This window comes from Nannospalax galili, unplaced genomic scaffold, assembly GCF_000622305.1.
Source record: "Nannospalax galili isolate Female #2095 unplaced genomic scaffold, S.galili_v1.0 scaffold291, whole genome shotgun sequence".
Classification (NCBI taxonomy): Eukaryota; Metazoa; Chordata; class Mammalia; order Rodentia; family Spalacidae; genus Nannospalax; species Nannospalax galili.
In genome coordinates, this window is record NW_008330588.1 from 5,008,242 (window position 1) to 5,032,355 (window position 24,114).

The 24,114-nt window shown below is 38.6% G+C and overlaps 1 protein-coding gene across 1 annotated transcript in view; it reads left to right on the forward strand.

The window, feature by feature from the left end:
* The window catches only part of Adam7 (ADAM metallopeptidase domain 7), a 33,431-nt gene extending 12,141 nt beyond the window's left edge, over positions 1–21,290 (forward strand). Inside the window, exons 8-23 of the mRNA XM_008850771.1 lie at positions 273–344; positions 1,322–1,491; positions 3,373–3,457; positions 5,108–5,238; positions 6,739–6,913; positions 8,293–8,382; positions 9,434–9,629; positions 10,269–10,371; positions 11,337–11,517; positions 13,021–13,101; positions 13,681–13,759; positions 14,251–14,356; positions 14,897–14,996; positions 18,211–18,273; positions 19,702–19,758; positions 21,246–21,290. Coding sequence (XP_008848993.1) covers positions 273–344; positions 1,322–1,491; positions 3,373–3,457; positions 5,108–5,238; positions 6,739–6,913; positions 8,293–8,382; positions 9,434–9,629; positions 10,269–10,371; positions 11,337–11,517; positions 13,021–13,101; positions 13,681–13,759; positions 14,251–14,356; positions 14,897–14,996; positions 18,211–18,273; positions 19,702–19,758; positions 21,246–21,290 — 1,734 coding nt within the window. The remainder of the gene's footprint in view (positions 1–272; positions 345–1,321; positions 1,492–3,372; positions 3,458–5,107; positions 5,239–6,738; positions 6,914–8,292; positions 8,383–9,433; positions 9,630–10,268; positions 10,372–11,336; positions 11,518–13,020; positions 13,102–13,680; positions 13,760–14,250; positions 14,357–14,896; positions 14,997–18,210; positions 18,274–19,701; positions 19,759–21,245) is intronic.
* Positions 21,291–24,114: the final 2,824 nt, after the last annotated feature.

Sequence of the window (24,114 nt, forward strand, 5' to 3'; positions counted from 1 at the left end):
TATAATATATAATGTAAAAAGGCAATGACCAAATTTAGAAAGAAAACCTTCAAACAACACTAAGCCAAAGCATGCTGTGTTTAGTTATTTTGTTTGAAACTTTATCATTCCTTTATAATTTGTCCAGGTTTTAGCTGACTGAGAAAAGAACTCTTTCTCCATCTTTGGAAAGAACTTTTTCTATAATATCTCATAATAAGTGAAGCATTTTGCTGGACTTTTTTCTCAACACCTGTGATTAATGAATGCTGTCACGATATTTTTATTTCTAGTATCGCAGGAATAGGAAACCTCACAACAAACTAAAGAAACGAATTTGGGGAATGGTCAATTTTGTCAACATGGTAAGCTTCAATATAATTTGAATAAACCTAAAAATGCAAATGTAGCTGAGATTTTAGGGAAGATTCCTGAGGTGACTGCTATAGGAACCTTCATACTGAGGCAATACAAACCATAAAGATTCAGCAAAGAAAGATGTCTACAACTCACAACTTGTTTTTGTAATGGTTATGGTTGATTAAAATTTATATGAAGCTTAAAAGATTGTAGTGAACATGTTATTCTGGTTTCCATGTCAAACCACAGGCAGTAAATCACCACATGACATTTCTGTTACATGCCATCTTAGAGTATTGATTTAAAGTAGTACCATTCAGTTTATAAAGAGAGGCCAAAGGAAGATGCTGGAAGGAGTGGTCCATCTAGACTAGTGATGGTTCATTCAACAGCTGAGGGGCATTTATCTATGTGCAGTCTGGGACTCTGTACTTTAAGCATCTGTGCTCAGTCGTAGGTGCATACAAACATTCATTCATTTTCTACAAGTAAGAAGGTTTGGAATGCTAGGCCTAAATGCTGCTTTGCCTCCTTCCCACAGCCCTGGACCACCTCTTCTCTTTGTCCCATTCTTTCAGGCCTTTGTCTTTCAATGTGGGCAATTTCCATTAAGCCAACAAGATTCTTTCCATAATTGTTTCTAAAATGCTCATCGTGAAAGGCATACTTTATCTTTGCTATGATCTTTTGTGCTATTGTTTTCATTCATTCTTGTAGTTTCTATCCCTTTGCTGAAATCCAAATCTTGACAAAGATATTTTTAACATATTAATCTCCTTGTTAGCCATGGACATTCACCCAATGTTCTAGGTAATATACCCTGCACTCTAATTCAGTACTCATTTTTAAGACAAGAGCTGCACTCCTTTTTTAAAATATGCCTAACGAGTTGAAGCTATCTTTTCAATACAAGGGAGTATAATAAATAGAAAGGGTACTTCTGGAAAGTTGACTTTGAAAAGAATGCTGTCCTTTTTAACAGATTTATAAAACCTTGAACATTCATGTGTCATTGGCTGGCCTTGAAACGTGGACAACTGGAGACAAAATAGAAATAGATTTGAATATAGAAACTACCTTACTGCGTTTTTCAACCTGGCAAGAAACAGTCCTTAAAAAGAGAAAGAATTTTGATCATGCTATTTTACTGAGGTATGTGAGTCCTCTATTTTCCTTCAGATCAGGTGGATTATTAAAAAAGAAAGCGGGGCTTAGACGATGACTCGGCGGGCAAGAGAACTTGCTGCGAAATTTGAAGTTCTGAATTCGAATTTCAAATACCCATGTCTGAACCTGTAACCTCAGCACCGTGAGGCGGGCAGAGACGCAAGTACCACCAGGGCTTGCTGGCCACCAACCTACCTCCAGGTTCAATGGGAGATCCTGACTCAAGAGAGTAAGGCAGACAGTGATAGAGCAGGACACCTGACATCCTCCTCTGCCTTCTTGTGTTCATGAATGGACACACATATGTATACACACACATATATACACCACAGGTACATATACCTCACACACTTGCACACACAGATTAGAAAGAAAAAAAAGCAGAAGAAATAAACAACATTAAAACATTTAAAAGCAAACTACTTTAGGTTGGGCTTGGGTATTTATGCACTGTAATAACCAAAAGTTATGGGGGATGAAGTTTAGTAAAATATCATCAAACCCTTGGAAAGATCAGAGGACAACTTGTGGGAGTTGGTTCTTTCTTTCCACCAGGTGGGTCCCAGGGATTGAACTCAGGTTGTCAGACTTGACAGCAAGCACCTCTACTCAACCGAGCCATCTTGCTAGGGTGATGTAAATTTTTGAATGCTAAAGAAAAATGCACAGTACTATTTAAATGAGCATAGGTGAACAATGTTTTACCTTAATAGAATTGTTCTTATTCCAAGCAGTAACTTTTCATATCAACAGGTTGTTTGCAAATGGGGATAAGGTAAATTTCTGTTCATTGTCTACCTGGGCATCCTAATTAGGATCTGTAATATGTTGAGTTTATTGCACACCTTACCTCCTATACTGACATGACTTTATAAGTGGCAAGATACCGTATATGGCATTTTCACAGTGTTATTTTTACATTTAAATGATTGTAGAAAAGTCTGCCTCTAAATTGTCCTTCCCTGGTTCTTTGTCTCCATTTGTCAAGATTTCCAGAGACCGGGAAGTCCAGAATGCCACGCTCCTCCAAGAAGCAAAGCAAAACACTGATATTTAGATGTAGGGATATAAACATTTTATTAGAAAAGGAAGAAACTATATCTATTTAATAAAAAAAGATGGACTGCAGCAAGTTATTTCAGCTGTCCTTTTCTGTATTTGAACTCTGTGATCATCTAGGTGTTGTCTTCCAGCCAGCCCGTCAGAGCTCTGTTTCCAATGGCCCGACTCTAAACGTTTATCTTGAGCCAAGCCAAATTTGGATCCTCACAACATAGACATCTACATTGGTCCTTTTAAGGAATATGAGAATAGCCCTCCCTTCACATGAGGACCCTTTAAAATGTTTGATTATAGCTGTCATATCTCCTTGAGGTTCTACAAGTGACTGAAATTTTAAGTGTTTTCACTCATAATCAATTGACCACGATTATAACTGCTTTCACTAAACTTCTCTCCTGCACACTTAAAAGCTTAATTCACTATTTTGTTGTAGTTTTTGTTTGTTTGTTTGTTTGTTTGTTTGGTCCTCTGCCATTCAAATTGTTTTATCCAGAGCTGAGTTCGAAGTAGACTAGAATCAAGAAAAATAAGGTTCTTCTTCATTTTGTTTTTCTTAGAAAATACTTTTTTCCTCCCTATTTCATCATAAGACTGCACTGGCTCATTTAGTGCTTCTAGAGTTAAATTGAGTTTAAACTGAGTCCAACATCAATTCCAGATATCCATGTGTCCATCAACTCCAGAAATGAGAGAACACTTCTAAGTACAAAGGCATTACTATCATGGTGGTCCATTGCAATTTGAATGTGGTGTCCATTAAAATGCTCAGTCAGATGAAAACATGTTCTTGAATCTTGTTTACAGCGGGAAGTGGCTCTACATGCCTGAGCAAGGGATTAGCTACCCAGGGGGAATGTGCCTGCCTCTTAGTTCAGTCAGTGTTGTAAAGGTAAGTTGTGTTTTACTTATAACACTTAATCAAAATATTTGAATTAAATTTCTGTAATTTTCTGTATCACATTGAGAAACCAAATTGTATTTGTCGTATATTCTAAAAATATTTCATGGAGAGACTTACATTTCCTTTATTAAATGAGAAACAAAGTGTCATAAAAAACTGTAAAAGGATAATAAAGGTAAATCAGCAGTTTCAAGTTCAAAAGGACATTTTATGCAAATCACCATGCATTGATTAGTAAAACTTTAGCATATTAAATATATTTATAAAGTTAAGTAGGTTGAAGATAGTTGTTTTATATAAATAAAACATAAACTGTGATATAAACAGTTTTGTGCTGATAAAAACACGTACAAAAGCCACTTAATGTGTCATATCAACGCAGTCCTGCAATTCATGTTCAGAATGCAGAAGACCTGTGATCTGTTGTCCCACCTCGGCTATCTGAGTTTTTGCCAAATCTTGAAGCTTCTAGTAAGTGCTGCTTAAGTAATTGAGAGATTATGGAAAATATGAAGACTTGTATTTCCTTCCTTGGTATCACTTTCTGATTGTCACTGTCTCCAGCTTAAGATCCCAGCTAGAACTTACTAAAATGACTGCCTACACGATTTATCATAGTTACTTTTATGATTACAGATTTGACTTCAGTCAAACAAGATTTGCATTAGAGACAGTCTATTCTAGAGGGTGTTACTACTTCAATTACGATATTTTAGCCACACAAAGAAACATTTGAAACTTTTGGGGAAACAAATGAACAAATTAAAAGCGTTGCATTTGTTTACCATACATAACTGGGTGGCCTATGCCTCTTTGGATTTTGTTTCTATGATTTAGAGAGATCAGAGCATGAAATATATCTATGTTGCAAGGTGAAAACCCATTTTGCCATGGATTTATATCTCCAACCCTCAGATCTTTCTCATAACAGAAACTCTCTCCACAAGATTACAGAGCATTCTCATGCAATCTTAGAGTGTAAATTGAAAACAAGCACTTCAAATCTCTTCCTGTGAAACTTTGGATATCTGGCACAGGGAAGATTTCAATAACATTTGTAGAATTGTATGAAATGCTTGTCTGAGTCCATTTGGGCTGCTGTAACAAAATGCCAGAAACCAAGTGGCTATAAACAACAGAAATGTATTTCTTACAGTTCTAAAAGCTGAAGAACCCAAGATCAAAGTTCTAGTACATTTGTGTCTCATGAGGCTCCACTTTCTGGGTTAAAGTCAGAGTCTTCATGTGGTAGAGTAGAGAAAAGCCTCCTCTGAGCTTTTTCACTAGGGCACTAATACCACAAGTGGAGACTTTCCCTCTAATCCTCAGGGCTTATGGTTTCAAAATAGAAGTTTTGGAGGAACACAGCATTCGGTCATAGGAATGCTAGCTAATAGATTTTACCTATTTGCAAGAGTCTGTCAGTGCAATGAATTTGACTATAATACACACCAAAAAAATCAAAGTTATAGAGGTAGAAATACATAAAAGCCATTTTCCCAACATAATTATAAATTACAGTTAAGCTGAGGCATACAGAAAGGAAAATTAAGTCCATTACTTCCTAAATAGGAGGGCCTTTAAATCACTAGTGTAAAGTGCTATCTAGTACATCTCTGATGAAGATTTTCTCATCAGGATCTTCTACCGGATATAAACATAGTTGGAAACAGAATGGCTCATCAGTTGGGACACAACCTTGGGATGCAGCATGATGAGTTCCCGTGCACCTGTCCTTTGGGAAAATGTGTGATGGATGGTGGAGGAAGGTGGGGCTCCAATAATGCAGAGGCTGTGTTTCAATATTTTAGAAATACTTGCAGGGATGAGTCTATCTGTTTAGGGGCACATTCTTATTCGGTGGTATTTCCTAGAAGGTGTGGTACAAAAATCAGGCAGGGTAGCGAGTTTCCCTGTTAGGACAAATATTATCAACTGGTTGTATCTCTTTTTAATGAGACATTGGAAGGGGTTCTGAAATGCTCTGAAATGCCAGCTTCACATACTACAAAAATACACTGTGATCATCTAGTACCAATCTCTACCAAGAATCCTGGAGGAAAAATAGATTCTATGTTACTATCTTCTCTGTGAACTGTACTTTCCTCGTAAATTTTCATTTTACTCAAATGTTATTCTCAGCAAAGCCTTCCCTAGCTGCCTGGTCCAGCTCCTCCACCCTGTTTCATCACACACAGGATCCAGCAATTCCCATCTCCATTTTAGTTTTATGTAATGTTTATCATTACCTAGTACATTCTGTGCTTAAACACTGAATTTATTTATTAAGTCACTTTTCACCTAGAGTATAATCTTTGTGAGACTAGTGGTTATGTATGTTTTGGTCTGTGTCAGAGTGCTATTTCTAGAAAAGTCCCAGATACATCCTAGGTACTCTATAAGCACATGTAGAATGAATAGCCAGTGTTCCCCAGTGTACTGTGGGCTATCTTGTGGTCAAGTAAGAAAATTTTCTGTTAATGTAGATAGTTTCTTCTATATATTGATAGATGAAATGATATGAAGTTGGAGCTGGAGGGATGAGCCTAAAGTTAAGAGTACAGATTGCTCTTCCAGGGGATATAAATTCAATTCCCAGCTCCCACATCAGGCAGCTTAAAACAGCTTGTAAATTCAGTTCCAGAGGATCCAACACCCTCTTCTGGCCTCCATGGGCCACACTGGACTCACATGGCACACACAAATATGTATAACAAGAAAGAGAGAGAGAGAGAGAGAGAGAGAGAGAGATTGAGTTTTAGTATAAAAGGAAATATTTAAAATCCGTAAAGCTGTTTCTGATATTATTAAACAGTTTATTTCAACAAATACTTATAGAGAACTACTCTATACCAGGGACCATGTCAACTCACTGTTATTTTAAAGAATTCAGCATGATTTACTTCTTGCCTTGAAAAGTTTGTAATCTTTTTGAAATGGAAAACACAAGTTTATATTATTTTATATTACATATTATTTTAAGAAGTCCACACTACAGGGGTAATAGGGACAGCAAGCAGAGATAACAATCCAACTGTGGACAGCAGGAGGGATTTGTTGAAGGACAGTCAGCGTTCCCACTCATTGAAACAGCGTGCATTAGATGTGTTTCTGGAAGACATTTCCAATAATAAAGGTACCCAGACTGGCTCTGCTCTGAGTTAGCATTGGTATTTAATCTTTCTCAGTGCCTCATAAAACTTGTATAATTGTCCTGCTATGATGCACTCATACGATAAAGCTTTATTTTCACCTTACCACATCTCTAGCATTCCTGCAATAAAATTCAGTAAATGCAGCCAAACCCAGTACCAGCAATACTTGAAGGATCATAAGCCAGCATGCATGCTCAATAATCCACTGCCTGTCGAAGTTAATGATGACTCATTTTGTGGGAACAAGAAAGTGGAAGAAGGAGAAGAGTGTGACTGTGGACCTGTTCAGGTATTTGCAAGCGGTGTTGTGTTTGAATTCCAAAGTTGGTGCTTGGCTGGAGTCTCAGCAGCGATGGAGCCGTTCCTCAAAGGAGCCATCATATTCCTAGAAAAGCTTTAGGAAACTGCTTCATTTCAAGGTTTCTCCGAAGTCTCACATCATCTGTAATGATCTTGCTGGAAATTAGCTGCCTTGTGTTTTCCTGGCCTATACATTAACTGACTTGCCCTGTAAGACGGGCTCTTGAGTGTCATTAAGTCTGGTCAGGCACAGTAGGAAGTGGCTATCCTAGAAAATATCTCATAGTCAGTCAACTGAGTTTTGCTAAGAGTCTTAGGAGGCTTGCCAATGTAACAGTTGGACAGTTCCAATTATTAGAAAAATTTCTTAATGGAGGGAAAAAAAGCCTTCAAACTTTTCATATACTTATTGAAGTTTAGAAAAGTTTCAGAGGCAAATTTTAAACTAACTCTTAATCTGATTTTAGAAGCAATTTCTTTAAGAAGCACATCAAATAGGTGTCTTTACTTCTTATTACTCAAATTAATAAGGGTATGTAAATCATAGGGGCATGCTGTTAAAATATGAAGCCTTGTAAGTCTCCAGCACAGCTGCAATTTTGCATTCTTACCAACCTGCAGGCTTAGCTGTTGTTGCGATCTGAGAATGACTTTTTCTGTATTTGCTCTAGACACTGCACAGTTCAGAAGTGTTCTCATAGGACAGCAATCAAGAGGCTATAATCAGGGTAGGGCTGACCTGTCCAGAAAACATGAGATTAATCCTCAAAGGTCTCAGAGTAAAGATGAAGAGGCTCCTGGCTTTGGGAGCTACTCCCCTTGCCCCTGTGAATTCTTTGAAAAGGTTCTGCAGCTCCATTCTAATGTACGAAGGTGTACCTGATCTGATGCAGACAGCTGTCTCTGAAATTTTAATTTTGTTCAAGGACATAGGACACCCAAAGTGATTGTCCTAGTGTTATGACATAATAATACATTAAGAGAAAAGAAATTTCAACTTGAAATTCATGGCATCTTGAGCCAGAGGAAAAATCAGAGTTTTATAGACTGTATTTTCTCAAATCAAACAAGGAAATGGTAAGATCTACTGGGGAGTGTGGGTCACTGGAAGGTTGGAAAGTCACAGACTTTGGATTCTATTCCTGCTAATGAAAGTTTACAATGCTGAGCAAGCAGAAGGGAAGGCTACCCAGTCCACATCCCAAACGCGCGCTGTACGCACTGATCTTTGTTCCCCATACCAAAGCTGAGATTGATGCATCTCTATGGAACTCTTAAGAGACCACACAGACATACAAGCAATTAACACCTCAAATAGGAGTCAACACTAAAACCTACTTGTGATGTTTAAATTTTGTTTTTTTCCAGGAGTGTACCAATCCTTGCTGTGATGTAAACAAATGTCTACTGAAGCCAGGGTTCAATTGCGCAGAAGGAGACTGCTGTGAATCTTGTCAGGTCAGACCTTTAACCCCAACTGGGAAGGAAATTGATACCCCAACAACAGTGAGCCAACTAACGGGGAAATAGACTATAGATACCTAGGTACTAGATGCCCATGGTAGAAGTTAGTAAGTAGAGAATACATTCTAGAAAAAAAAAAAAAAAGATCAGAAACCCAGATGGTTCCACCTAAGGATTTATTGAGCCTTTTTCACCCAGCCATATTGTAAGTTCACAAAGAAAAGAACCATGCCTCAGGGCTGCAGAGATGGCTCAGTGCCTAAGAGCACTGGCTTCTCTTGCAGAAGACCCGGGTTCTAATTCCAGCACCCGTATGGAAGCTAATAACCATCTGTAACTCCGGTTCCAGGGAATCCGATGCCTTCCTCTGACCTCCATGGGCACTGCATGATGTGGGTGTCCTCACATGCAGACAACACACTCATACACATAAAATAAAAACAATAAATATTTTTAAAAGAAAATTAAAAGAACCACATCATACACATGTTCAAGCCTTTCTAGGATCTGGCACATTTAAATGCCTATTGAACCCTTAAAAGAAGACCTTCATGAAACCCCTGAGCAACGAGAAGCAGGGCATTTACAGTTTGTTTGGAAGAATCTGATGTGATGTGATGCGATGTGATGTGATGTGATGTGATGTGATGTGATGTGATGTGATGTGATGTGGTGACGTGACATGACGTGACGTGATGTGATGTGATAATGTGATGGATATTCCTAGTTATAGGCAGCACTTCTCCAAATGGGTGTGGGTTCCATCAGTGGTATGCTAAAGCAAGGATAGAGAGATGAAGAAAGCATCTTCCCATTTTACCTTTTTTTGTCTATCTCAACTCTGCCTGTGGCTGTTCTGATACCAAACTTCAAAAATACTATCTAGCCATCTCTAAAATTACACAAAAGCCATTACATTTACAAATGGTAACAAATCTTATAGGCTTATAGGCTTGTCTAGATAAATTGAGTCAACTTTCTGCCTACTTTTTCAGTCTTACCAACTCATGTGTCAAAGATGCTGATCTTTGTTTCTCTTCAACAGATAAAGAAAGTAGGGACCATATGCAGACCAGCAAAAGATGAATGTGACTTTCCTGAAGTGTGTACTGGGTACTCACCTGAGTGTCCTAAGGACCAGTTCCAAGCCAATGGGTTTCCTTGCAAGAATGGACAAGGCTACTGTTTTATGGGGCAGTGTCCCACTCTGGGTGATCAGTGCTTGGAACTGTTCAATGATGGTAAGAAACAGTCACAGGGGATGAGGTAGAAAGACAACAGCCTGCATTTCTCTGTTATTGCCCTGCAAGAATTTGGGGCAATTGGGAGAGATGGCTCAGGGGTTAAGAGCACACTGGCTGCTCTGGCAGAGGACCTGGGTTCCATTCCCAGCACCCACATGGCAGATAACAAACATACGTAGTAGTTTCAGCAGATTTGATGCCCTCTTCTGACCTCTAAGGGCATTGCACGACATGGGCATACATACATGCAGGCAATGCATTCATACACATAAAACAAAATTAATAAATGGAATACTTTTAAAAGTTTAAAAAAAGAATTTGGGACACTTGGAAATAATATAATTTGTGACATTCTTCCAAATTTTCAACTACCATATCTTAGGATGTGACCTCTATTGTTCTTACCTCCAATATTAATTGATTAGCTCTGTGCATGAACTACAGTATCATTATTGTTTTTGAGTACCTCTATTCATACTTAAAATATTCTCCTGACTAATGGGATTATTTTTCATTGTTTATTGATTCCATTCAACTATACCACTACAAGGTATGATTCAGAAAGTTCAGAGTGAGTGATTTATGATTCTTTCATGTTTTCATTGTTTTATTTTATCATGTAATTTTGTATCCCAGGAGCACAAGAAGGCCATAATATCTGCTACAAGATGAATAAAAAAGGAAACAAATTTGGATATTGCAAAAAGAAGGGAAACAAATTTGTCCCCTGTGAAGAGAAGTAAGTGCCCTTTGAAAAACAGTCTTTCATGAAGCTGTCTTGAAAAATCAGAAAGGCTCCTATTTTGACAGCTGCTTGCCTCCTTTTGCTGAGAGATTAGGAGAGTGGAGCAGGAAAGGAGAGCACACAGATCCCTGACCCCTCTAACTGGTATTTATATACTGTGTTTATGAGCTGAAGGCCATGGAATGGAAAGAGGAAAGATGGAGGAAGACTGGAGGGAAAGAAAGGGAGGAAAAGAATGTTACCCAAACCGGGAGACGGATAAACAGGAAGAATAGAAATATGTTTAAATGGGGGTTGAAGGAAAGAAATGAAGACCTAAAATAAAGGCATAGGTCAAAGTGAGAGAAGTGGGAGGATTTGGAAGTGAGATTCGACCTTAGCATGAGCTAAGCTGTACTTCCAGGTCTGCTGGCCGGGATTCTGCATGGCCTTTTGCATGTGACAAACAGAACCTGACTGAAAAGAACAATCACAAAAATCCCACAGTCAAGTCCATCTTTTCTTACAAATACACTAGGGGAAAATGGACTGATACTTCCTTTTGCTTTCAGTTACTGTTTCAGTTACAGTCCCAGCTGTACAGTGGGTATTGCAAGAGCAGCAACCCATAGGCTTGTGGGAATCACCCAATGTGCTCTATGCAAAGATGTAAGGCAGAACTCTCGGTGTGCCCGTGGAAGCTACAACAATTCAAGTTACTAATATCGTTTATGAACTTTAACAAATACTTATTTTTGAGAATAAAAGAGAAATCTTTAAAGGATTATCTTGCATGCTTTCTTCATCTCCGTTCCTAGGGTCAGAGCTTTAAATGCCGACCGGTTTTCTCAAGACTACTGTGACCACTCGAAACTGCTGGAAAACTGGGTTTAGAACAAAGTGACTGGGTAGGCAGCCTCCTCTCTGAAAGCATGCTTCTGTTACTGGTCTTAAGTCTGGGAACTCTGCCTTTCTTTCAGAGACATCAAGTGTGGAAAGATCCACTGTACTGGAGGCCAGCACTCACTACTTCTTGGAGAAGACTATAACTTCAAAACCCAAAAGGAGAATGTCACAATCAAATGCAAAACCATGTTTCTGTATCATAATTCTAGAGATATCGGCCTGGTTAAATCTGGAACAAAATGTGGAGAGGGATTGGTAAGAGGAAAACACTTTATTTGATTAAAACTTGTTGGTTTGGCTGTTCACACGTCATCGGTTGCTGTAATAGGTTCCAGAGGGGTTTATATATAGAAAAACAGAAAACAAAAGTTGACATTTTCTGTAAATTATTGAGGAACGGGGTAGCAATTATACTGTGATACTATGCTTGCTTAATTTTAATTGTACCAAATATACATAATTGTTATAAATATGTTTAATTGGTGTCTTAAAATAGACAGCTAGCGGCCTATTTTCTGATTAATTTGACTGTAATGTAGGCATGCACTTTTAGGTTATTTGTTCAATTATATTTACATGCTTGTCAGTAATTGGGCTGGATTCAGACATTGAAAGACGACTGTACATGGGAAATCCATACATGAAATTTAACAAAGCATTACGATCCAACAATAAGAAGTGATTCACTGTCCTAAAAAGACCCTGTGGTCTGCCCAGTCACCCATCCTGCCTTCTTAGCCACTGGCCTTCTACTTTTTCTGCACTTCGGTCCCCATAAATCCAGACAGTTGTGATCAGCTGACATGCAACCCTTCAGGCTGGACCCTCCCACTTAGTAGAATGTATTGTTTCCTCTGTGTCTTTTCGTGACTTTCATGTCCTTTCATGTAGCCTTTTAATGCGCCACAGTCTGTTTATTGGCCCACCTGCTGAAGGACCCACTGTTCCTTTCTGTTTTGTGATGTTATATGATTCTCCCTTTATTAGAATGAACTTAATTTCATATTTTGGATAATATTTAAGGTGTTTCTCATATAAGGAAGCAATTGATTGATACTCTCACAGACTTCATGCCTAAGAGAAACATATAGTAACAATTCTGTTGTCCTGAAGTCACTGCTCTGGCCAAAGTCTCATTTGGTGAAGTCACTTATTTCCTAGAAAAGTATAGTCAATAAAATACACAGCCAGTGGATAAATGAATTGTAATTAAGAAATTAAAAAGCAAAGATAGGATATTAGAGAAATGGTTATAAACAACAAGATAAAAAATCTTGAGACAATTCTAATTGCTATCTATATGTTTATTATGAGAATATTTAAATACACTGAATTATATTATTTGTACAAGTAGATATTTCAATTTACCCAAAATATTCAACATAAATAAGAAGACTTATTGATATTAATAAAATAGACAATCATCATTTTAAAAGCTTAGATCATTCTATCAACTCAAAAATTAAAGAAACAAAAATATTGTGGAATCTTTGCTGGATTAACATCTAAAGGATTGATAAGGACAAATATTTAATGACTGAGTTTACATATAACATTTACATTTACATATACAATACACCTATCTGTCATGTGTACCGGATTTCCACTCACAGATGATTCTCCATGTAGAATTTTACAACAGACAGGAAAGAAATAGATTGTGATTAAACCACATAGAATGTTTCACAGGGGATGGTGTGAAATTACACGTCTCAAAAGTCATGCCATTCCAATTCATAGGCGCTACTTTTCTCCCAGGTGTGCAGCAAAGGTGAATGCATACGGAAGGAGAAGGCCTACAACACAACTGGATGCCCCTCCCAGTGTGATGAAAATTCTGTAAGATTTCATTGCCTCTTAAAATAGCGTCTATTTTATTTACCTTTTCTCTTGTTTGTGAGTACATATGCTGATTATTTTAATCAACAGTATGTTTTATATGCATTTTATGCTTAATAAAATCAAAGCAAAGAGCCAACTCAGATATTATTACACATCGATACTGCCAATGTTGCAAGTAATTGATTATCAGATTGGTAATCTAGGAACACAGTCGCATATGTACACATAAAGTTCAAACCTGAAGTTTAAGGTTTGATTTTCTATATCACTTACAGTTGAATTTCATCAGTGTCAACATTAACCTAAAGCTTTTGGGACAAACACACACTTCCTAAATTTGTTTTCAGCTCAACATTGTTCAACATATCAGTTTATATTTTGGAGGAATATTTTCTCAATTCAAGAATTCATTTACTTATCAGTACATAGCAGACACTTTTCAAATACTGAATATTTATAAGCTATGCCTATATGGATATGTGAGTTAGACATAAAATTAACATTAACCTAAATGAGTTGTAAAACATAGCTTCCATCTGTTATTTGATAAAAGTATATGATTGGCTGCTCTTCCAGGTGGATGACCATGAACCTGACTGCCAGTGCAAAGAAGGACACATAATCACAGACTGGGGAGAAGCCATAAATCTTACCAGTAAGCATTCTAGAACATAGTAATGTTCACGTATATCACCCAGCCAGAAAGCTTTTCTTCATCTGGTATATTTGTTGTGTTTCTACATGGACTTCTATGGTTCTTTTTGCTCATTTGCATGTTTGGAGACCCAAACTGCACTTACTACATTCGCCTGTTAGAATGAACATATCGTTTCCTAACCAAGTGTAACTTATGACATCTGAAACCCCACAACACAGAGGGGCCTTTTCTATTGTCAACTAATAGCAAACAAAGCTTTCCGTGATGACTGTGACATTCTTTCAGTATCATAGAATCTTGACACTCAATTGCTAATACAGATTGTAAATTGTGTCATGTTTTGACATTTTATTCTTTGTTGGAAGACTGAGAGAAGGACAATCAAAGTCCTTTGGGAAAGATATAGGATTGTAACCATTCTTTAAGTGTTTATGTTCTACAGTCCCAAAGCCCATGCCCTGTCTGAAGACCCTTTGCTGATGTTGCAGGTTTCTCCATCATGGCTGCTGTGCTTGTCATGATTGTGATTGGCATTGGACTTGTCATACTATTAATTCGTTACCAGAAATGCATTCAGTTGAAGCAGGTTCAGAGGTAGGTCTGCATGTTCCATGTCAAAGGAGACTGTTAGTAAGAACATATAAACTGTGTTGCCATAGAGCATAGCAGTGGGGTAGGGATTAAACATCTCTTACTGAAGACCAGGTAAGAACAGCACTAAGTCAAACCATTCCATGCTTGTTCTTATCCACATGCTTATCTGAATGGCTCCCAAACTTAGCTGCATATTGAAACCATGTACAGATCATTCAGAAAACATTGATATTGGTTCCTCCCCAAGACCCTGTAATCTAATTGTTACAAGGTACAACCTAAGCATCATTATTTTTAAAATATTTTATGTGATGCCAGGTGTGGTGGTGCACGCCTTTAATTCCAGCACTTGGGAGGCAGAGGCAGGTAGATCTTTGTGAATTTGAGGCCAGCCTGGTCTACATAGTGAGCTCCAGGACAGCTGGGGCTACAAGGAGACCCTGTCTCAAAAAGACAAAAAAAAATATTTTATGTGGTTTAATTTTAACCATTTGTCTTATCCCATACCTTGTGTCACTGTTCAATTTTCTCTCTTGACAGCTCTGCTAGAGAAATAAGGGGAGTAGAGAATAAAGGATACTTTGCTAATGAGCAGCAGTCAAAAACTGAGCCGGTCCTGAGAGATATCCACCCTCTACATGTGAGATACTTTCATTTGCAAGAATTACTGAAATGTGTGTTTTTATGGATTTTTTTGTTGGTGAGGTATTTCATTTTGTTTATAATAATAATAATAACCATTATTATTATTATTTGTATGTGTGTATGATATGTGTGTGTTTAGGTCAAAGGACAACTTTGTGGAGTCAGTTTACTCCTTCCACATTTATGTGGTTTCCAGGGATCAAACTCAGGTGGCCAGGCTTGTGTGTCAAGCCCTATTTTTATAAGCTGAGTTTGCTGGTCCCATAGGTGGGAGATGCTTGGAGTCATTTAATGAGTGTGCTGTACAAAAGAAGCTCTCACTCTCTAAGGGGAGGCAGGAAGAGGGGAGAACTCAGTCATTTTACCAAGACCATTTCAGAAGAAAACATATTGACTAAATAAAATATCTTGTGCACTTCTGAAAAAAATGTATAACTGTAAGCCATATTCTAAAATATACAACAAATTGAATTAAATTCAGGAGAATAAAATAATATGCAAATGTGTTCTCAAAATAATAATGTATTATAAATAAACAGAAAGGTACAGAAAAAAATCTCAATTGGAAATTCAGTGACAAACCCTAAGGGACTCACATGTCAAGTGGAAAATATATAGCCCAGGCTGGCCTCAAATTCAAAGCAGTCCTCTTTAGCCAGGCCTGGTAGCATGCACCTTTAATCCCAGCACTTGGGAGTCAGAGATAGGCAGATCTCTGTGAGTTCAAGGCCAGCCTGGTCTGTATAGCACATTCCAGGCCAGCTGGAGCTATAGGGAGACCCTGTCTCAAAAAGACAAAACAAAACAAAACAAAATCAAAGCAGTCCTCCTTCCTCAGTTTCCAGAGTCCCAGAATTAGAGCCATGTGGCACCATTACACCTGGCCAGGCATTCCTTGTTTTTAAAGTTAAGTAATAATAAAGAAAGCATCATCCTTGACAAGGTTATATGAATGAAATAATATAAATGCCCGTTAGGACCAAAGTCTCAAAGGACTTCCAGAGTCCCGGAATTAGAGCCATGTGGCACCACTACACCTGGCCAGGCATTCCTTGTTTTTAAAGTTAAGTAATAATAACGCATCATCCTTGACAAAGTTATATGAATGAAATAATATAAATGCCCGTTAGGACCAAAGTCTCAAAGGAAAGATTGAGAACTTCACACTTTAAATTTATTAATTTATGCGTATTTGTGTGCCTGTGTTTCTCTGTCTCTCTATCACTCTGTCTCTGTCTCTCTCTGTCTCTGTGTGTGTGTGTGTGCATGTGTGTGTGTGTATAATATATGTATGTGTGTGCATGTGTGTGTGTGCCCAAGCACCAGAAGAGAGCAGCATATCCCTTGGAACCAGAGTTACAGGTGATTGTGAACCATTATGTGGGTAGTGGTAACCCAAACCTGGGTCATCTACAAGGCCAGCAAAGGACTCTTAACCACTGGGCCATCTATTCAATTTTAAGATCCTTACATTTAAAACTAAGTATTTCTAGATATAAGTACCAATAAAAGTAGACTGATACCAGTATTTTAAAATCCAGATATTTGGGGGTTTGATTGTTGTCTGGTTATACAGTTCCAGATGTTTTGGACCCTGTGCCCAGACACTTTGCTTCCCATAAACCCCATGTCTTACATAATGCTGAAGGTGTCCTTCCCCAGCTCCATGACACATTCAGGACACTGAGCAGCATGTTCCTACTGAACGTCACTAGAGTATTTAGTCATAGACAATTCCTGTTTCTTTTGTTATATGATGGTTTGTATCAATTATATTTATCCATTTGTGCCTTTTATTATGTCAGTGGTAGCTCTGAGATGGTTAAAATAAGTCTTAATTGTCTTCTTTTATGAACAGAAAATATTATGTGGTAATTTTTTCAGTGTTCATGGGGATTTTCTGGCATGAAACACATGATATTATCAATCTCATACATTTGACTCAAGGTTTAAGTGAAAAACTAGTCAACGTAGTAAGACGTTTGGTGTCTATTTAGCACTCAATGTATGTTAATTGTCTATTATGTCTCATGTGTTATTGCAGTTACTTTCCTAATTACAATTTTCCTAAATTAATATGTAAATTAGGTGCATTCTAAGAGTCAAGTGTCAAGTGATGGTACTTGAATCAAAGGATGGAGGTGAATTGTCAGTGAAGCTAGTCAGAGGTTCAAATAGAGGCGGATGTATTTGTTTCATGTTGAGACTGCAGTCTCAGGTCTGGCATAGTGGTATAGCCTGCTACCGCAGGAGGAGATGGAGGATCAGGAATTCAAAGCCAGCTTCAGCCACGTGAGACTCCAAAATAAAACATTACAAACTCCTTAATGCAATGGCCTTTGACGTTGAATAGGGACTGCCAAGAGGAGAGGGTTTGATAAATATCTGTTGAATGTCAGAATAATTCAGTTTAACACTGATGATTCGTGTGCTGTGATAGAGTATTACAAACAGTTTACGGGAATAGTTGGGCTCCCAGATCTCATCTTTGGGGTTTAATATTGCCTGGGATAGAATTATATGAATAATAATGATTTAGATAAGGTGTTTTTGACACAATAACTTCATATGGAAGGTCAATCCTCAGCAAATTGTGGTTTAGAGAAGAATCTGTGAGAGATAAACACACACACACACACACACATACACACATACACACGCACGCACGCACGCACGTTTTATTAATGATGCCTGGCTTCTTCTCTCTGGGACGCAACACCTCTCCAGGGTCCAGCTTCCACTGCTCGATGCGTTCCAGCTACTTGACTGTCTTCTGGGTGTTACTAGGAAGCACATTGAAGAGGGGAGCCTCAGTGAAGCACATCTTTGCTTTAATAAGGAGTTTGGGTATTCCCAAAAGTCTTCCAGGTTCAAAGGAATGTAGGTGGCTGTGACCTTTGAGGACACCAACAGTTAGAACTTCTGAAATTTGAAGACAAACATACCCATCTGGTGCCCCTCAAAGCCTAGTGTTTAAAGACTCTCCCAGTCTTTTCCCAGATGTGTTTGCTTCACAGGACAGATCTTAAATTTACTCGTTGGCTCTAGGACAGCAATTTAAGGAAGAGTATTGTTTCCACACCTTTCACTGTTTGTGTATTTACTGGGACTGGGGCCCAAGGATGTCAGAAAATATATTCTGTGCTCTGGGAGAGAGTCATCCTTTTTTGAGTTCTAATTGCATGTTAATAACATCTTTTCATCAACAGACAATAGCAGAGTCCTTGGAGAGTCTTCCATCCAGCTTTTCAAGTCCCCACTACATCACACTGGTACGTCCCTACCCTCTTTTGCTATGTAGTCTATGTCCGTTTCATTAATCATTTTGATTTCATTTAACCACCTGTTGGTTCCTTAAAATGACCCAATAATAATATCACATATTTCCTGGGTTGAAGTAGTATTAGATCACTAGAGTAGAACTTGATCCCTCTAGTGTGAACATGTGTTTAGTTTGTTGGGGGAAAGGGGGAGGGGAGAGCCATGCAGTCCTGGAGCAGCCCTTGCCTTTGTTCAAAACCTTGGAACTTTGTTTGTAATAAAGTTCTTGGCAACTGGCTTTGATTTAATTTTTTTCCTTTTAATTAGAATATATAGTGATGGGTTTGATTATGGTATTTTTATACAGTGTTTGTGGATCTTCCTCCTCTGCTTCTAACCCTCAGTGCGTCGCCCCTCTTAACCCTTCTGTCCCCGAGACCCTCCTTGTCATTTTTGTGTCACATGTGTTCTATCACCCTCACTTCTTACTCCTTCCTTAAAACCCCCTCTCCTCTCTCATGGTCCCCTTTCTAGTTTCATTATCTGAACCCATGTGAATACTGCCGCCCTAACATGGGTGTCCAAGTGGTAGGGTTTATCTCTGCAGTAGAGCATATATGGGTATACCCAGAAGAGGTTTAGCTGGGTAGTCATTGTCATTATTGAGGTTGTTTTGTCATTTAAATTCTGCGTTTGAAATTAATGTCTCACTCACATCATCCTAATTCTGACTCCAGTATTGAGGGGCAGAAACACAATGATGGTTTTCACTGAGACTTGAGGGCTCTGAACTCACAGCTAGCCAAGGTAATGGAAAATAAAGGGAAACTATTTCAGAATCTCCAAGATGAGCCAAAAACATGCTCACCCTCAAAGTCTCACCATAGGGTACTTCACACTGAGGGCTAAGAGATCAGCACGCCAAGAATCTCAAGTCTACAGTTTAAGATCAGTCCTTGTCAATACATTTTCTTTTTGTGGATGACTGTATAGCTGTGATAAGAGTAGTTTTCAGTACATGGTTCCTCCAGTATCACAGAGAGGATCTCAGACTGTGGAGCAGGGTATGCAAATTTCCTGGAGCATTCCCCCACAGAACCTGTGCAGTTCATCTTTCAGAACTGATCTTATTGGGGTTCCAGTAGACACACCATCTGAATGAAAGCTCTAAAGTTTAACATGTTTGAAAGTCTCTTATTCATATATTCTAGGAGATTCATAGGCTTTGTCAGCATGATGGCTTCTGATAAGGCTTTACCTAACGGGAAGTATCTACTACCTCTACATCCATAACTATTTATGAACAGCCTTTGATTTTCTTCATGAATCTAGAAGTGGCCTGCATATGTGTGGGCTCATGTGCATGTATGCATATGTATGTATATGTTTTTTGCAATGTCCACTTCAGTTTCTGATATAACACACTTTATTTATTATAGAAATCTGTCAGCAAAGATCCAACAGGAATAGAAGACCCCAGTGAAAATGACAAGGTGGTAAGCTCCTGTGACAGTGAACGCCTCCCTTTTTTATTTGACAAATCCTGTCTATCATCTGTGTTCTTTACTTACTCTGGCTAGAGCCCTCCATTCTGCTTAATAGGATACAAGATGTTTAAAATTGTTTTCACTGATATGCTGAAATTTCTATAAAACTCTGGGTGCATGTTTTAGACTAAGACTTTTAAGCTTCACCAAAGGATCAAGCTAGAATTCAACAGTATCAAAATATCAATATGTTTTAGAAATACAAAAATGACTTTTTCTCTCAGATGTTTTTGATCATACCCATGAGTTGGGCTTTCTTGAAGTATTTTAAAGGGTGCAGTGGTGCTGGTTACCATAGCAAAGGAACATTGTTTTACTAAATTGCTGCTTTACTAAAGTTCTTGCTCATCAAACCAACAAAGTTGAAAGGTGATTTCTCATTTGAATTATTATGTCTATTTTGGCAAATGTCTCAAGAATTGCTTTTGTCAGAGACACAAGGCAGCTATTTACTCCTTTTGTCGAGTTTCTACAATGCACTGGACACTGGATTCTTCTCCACAGAATATTCTTGGAGGGGAATCCTGGCCATGACAGATACACTGGGAGTGAGGGGGAGAAAGCAGGGCATTTTCTGATGATGCCTCCATTCTACAGTGACAAGGCTCTCCCTCAGAGAGTGGCGAGTGGAGGAAACACCTCAAGCAAGCATGTTATTTGGCATCTTGTACTATAATTTTACTTTCTTCCTATTGTGACTGGCCTCTTTATTTTAGAGACACATAATTAACCATCGCTAAGATCTTTTTTCTTTTAAATATTTGTAAGAATTTTTATTGAGCTTTTAAAATTTCATACAGTATTTCCCACTCACATCCAGACCCCCTCCCCCATCCATGCTTCCCCCATCCCTGTGCACTCTGCCATACATGCTGAGTCCTATTCATTCAGATGTTTGTACCCAATGTCCTTCAGTGTAAATGAGTCCACTGGAGTCTAGACAGCCCATCCAGTGGCCGTATGTCATGGCTAAGATCTTTAAAATTGTGAGTAAAAGTAGTACAACAGGGTCTGGTGAGATGGCTCAGCCAGCAAAAGTGCTTGCTGTGTAAGCTTGGCAATGGGTTCAATCCCAGATCCTGTGATGGAAGGAAAGAAGTGATCTAACACCCTCTTCCTGTCTCTGTGGGCATTGCAGGCACAGAGTGTATGTTCATATATGCATGTAAACACACACACATAGAAAACAGAGAAAACCGATTCCTGAAAGTTGTCCTCTGTCTGCCACATGTGTGTTGTGACATACATGTACAGCACTTGGGTGAGCATGCACACACACACACACACCTACCTACCTCAAACACACAATATGTAATTTTTAAAGTAGTATAATAGAATGCGAAAAGGTTATTTCAACTAGTACGTGAGAGACTTAAATACATTTTTATGTATTTTATAGAAAACCACTTAATTTTAACCATCTGCTTTCTGTTTAGAATTCAAAATTGGACATCCAGAATGGCTGTGCAAGGCTGGGCTGAGGATCCTCAATACAGATCTCCACAACCTTCCCTAGATATATGCTAAACAGATTTTAGTAGTCTTGTTCACGTATTCTTTATCCAGAGAAAAAATGTTTAAGAGAAATAGTTTCTTCCTGTTAATATTTACTTACAGAATTCAAAATCTACACATAAAGATATGCTACAAAAATTTTTCTATGGCTTTCAAATATGCTTTAGCTTAATGTAAAAAATAAGTCTCTCTGCTCTAGTAATTTTCCTTGAAAATATTCATTACTTTTGCAAGAATCAAAACTTGGAAAATGATCATTTATAGCCTCACATATAAAGAACAAAACCCCATTTGTGTTTGAATGTCTACTTCTTTGGGGAGGAGCATAAAAGCTCTTAGTTTCAACTTAGCGACCCAGGCCTGTAGTCCCAGCTGCCAGGGAGGCTGAAGCGGGAGGATCACAGATTCAGGATCTGCATGTCCTACAGAATGAAATCAAGGCCAGCCTTAGTGAGGACTCCGTAACAATAGCATGAAAAATAAAAATGGGCTAGGGAATCAGGGACATAGTTATGTGGTAGAGCATAATGGGAGACGCTCTGGGTTCAACTCCCATTACTACAAAAATAATAGTACCCACTTCACATCATTCAAATCTGGTTTAAATGACATCAGCAGATGTGCAGAGCAGCAGATTCAACTATCTGAGTAGCAGTGAAGGAGACAGAAGAAGGGTTGCTGTGACTGCTGAATAGTCTTAAAATTACATCAGCAGCTCTACCACTGACCTAGAAAAAAGCCCTGGATGTGGAGGGCTCCTGAAAGCTCTGATTTGCTAGGTTTGCCTTTCCAGGATTCCTTAAGAAGCTCCAAGGATGACACAGAGTTTAGAAAACTCACTGCAGCGTCTACAGTTCATGCTGGTCTCAGGATCTACTGACAGGAGCACTTGGTGTGCAAGTCTGAACAGTGGATCTCCACAGGTCCAGTGGGTTTGTGACCCCGTGAGGGGTTGTACTGCAAATGACTTCGTTCCCTTACACAGATCCCAGCCTCTAGGCTCTTCACACTCTGTTTCCTTGCCAGCTGTTAAGCCTATTGAAGCTCTTGCTTTTTTTTTTTTTTGCATTTACTGAAATAAAAGTCTCAAGTGTTAAATGAAAACTTTCTGATTGGATGCAATAACAGCTAGAGAGGAACAGAGCATGCGGTCCTTGGTGATGTTACTGTTGTGGTGATGTTGCTGTTTATTCTCCTGTGGGAGCCAGTGAAAGCCTTCATGGCTCAGCACATTACACCTGCAGGCTTTCCTAAGGCATCTGTAATTCTAATCAAAGCTGGCTCTTTAAGAAAGGATATTGGGCTGGGGGTGTCACTAAATGGTACAGAGCTCACCCAGCATGTGCAAGGCCTTGGATTCAATCACCATATGACAATTAAAGAAAAGAAGGAGCTGAAGAGATGACTCAGGCCTTAAGAGCACTAGCTGTTCTTGCAGAGAACCTGGGTTTGGTTCCCAGCATCCACGTGGCAGCTAGCAACCATCTGTAACTCCAATTCCAGTGGATCCAATGGCCTCTCCAGGCATTGCACAACACAGGTGCACTTACATACATGTAGGGAAAACTCTCAAAACACATAAAATAAAAATAAACAATTTTTTAAAGAAAAAGGAACTATAAATGATTGGTGTAGAACAGCTGGTCTGTAGTCCCAGCACATGGAAGACAGAGGCAAGAGAGTGGAAAGTTTGAAGGCGCCCTGGGCTCTGTAGTAAGCTCAAGATAGCTTAAGCTATATAAGGAAACTTTTCTTAATGAGCTGTGGCCTGTAGATGTAGCTTAGTGGTAAAGTACGTGCCAAAAACCTCTACATTGCAGGAAAAATCTCTGTATGGAGAGAAAAAAGTGCTTAGATGATAGATGATAGATAGATAGATAGATGACAGATAGATAGATAGATAGAGAGATAGAGAGATAGATAGATAAAGTCCATGTAAATCTGAGGAGTAAAAAGTAAAACTCCACTTCCAGATGTCTAAGTCCTGCTACTAGTGTTATGTTAAAAAACAGTTGTATCTTTGTGTCTTTCCACAAGGTCAGAATTAGTGAATAACAGCAAATTCACAAGCTATCTCAGTTGCATTGCTGCAGTTCTGCTTGAGAGCCAGCCATTGCCAATCATGGGTTCTTTTCTTCCTTTCGTAATTAGTAACATAACTCACAAATTACATGTTGATACTTCACACAATAACATTCTGATATGCAGGTAACAGAATGGTTAAGATAGAGTTGGCGAGGTTGCAGAGAACAGAAAGGCTGTCCTGATGGAAGTAGATTGCTGATACAGGGCCCAGGAGCCACTGTAGGGGACCAGATAAGATGTCTTATTATTGCAAAGGTATTCAGGTGAGTCAAATGTACATCCTGACAGAGGGCCATGAGGGTCAGTTTCAAGTGAATCAAGTGTCACAAACAGAAGAAACTGTGCTCAAGCTTGGGAGCATGGGCCTTTGCTGTAGCTGTTTTCCCGAACGAGGCTCAAGATGAATGACTGGGTGACCTCTAAAGAAGGCAGAGCCAGGGCAACTAATATAAAATCATGATGAAATAGAGACATCAGCAAAAAAGGTGTCGGCACAGGAGGATGTGAGAAGCAGTAAATTCTGTAGTTTAACTCTGGAAAGGCGCTTTTAAAACACTCAGAAAATTAAGTCAGAATCTATATTTGTTGTAGTTTTTGAACCTACATCAGCATCATTTCTATGGTACCAAGTGATAGCAGATATATTTTTACATCTGTTCTGTTAGGAATTCATCTTAGGTGATACAAAATGAGCTATAGAAATGA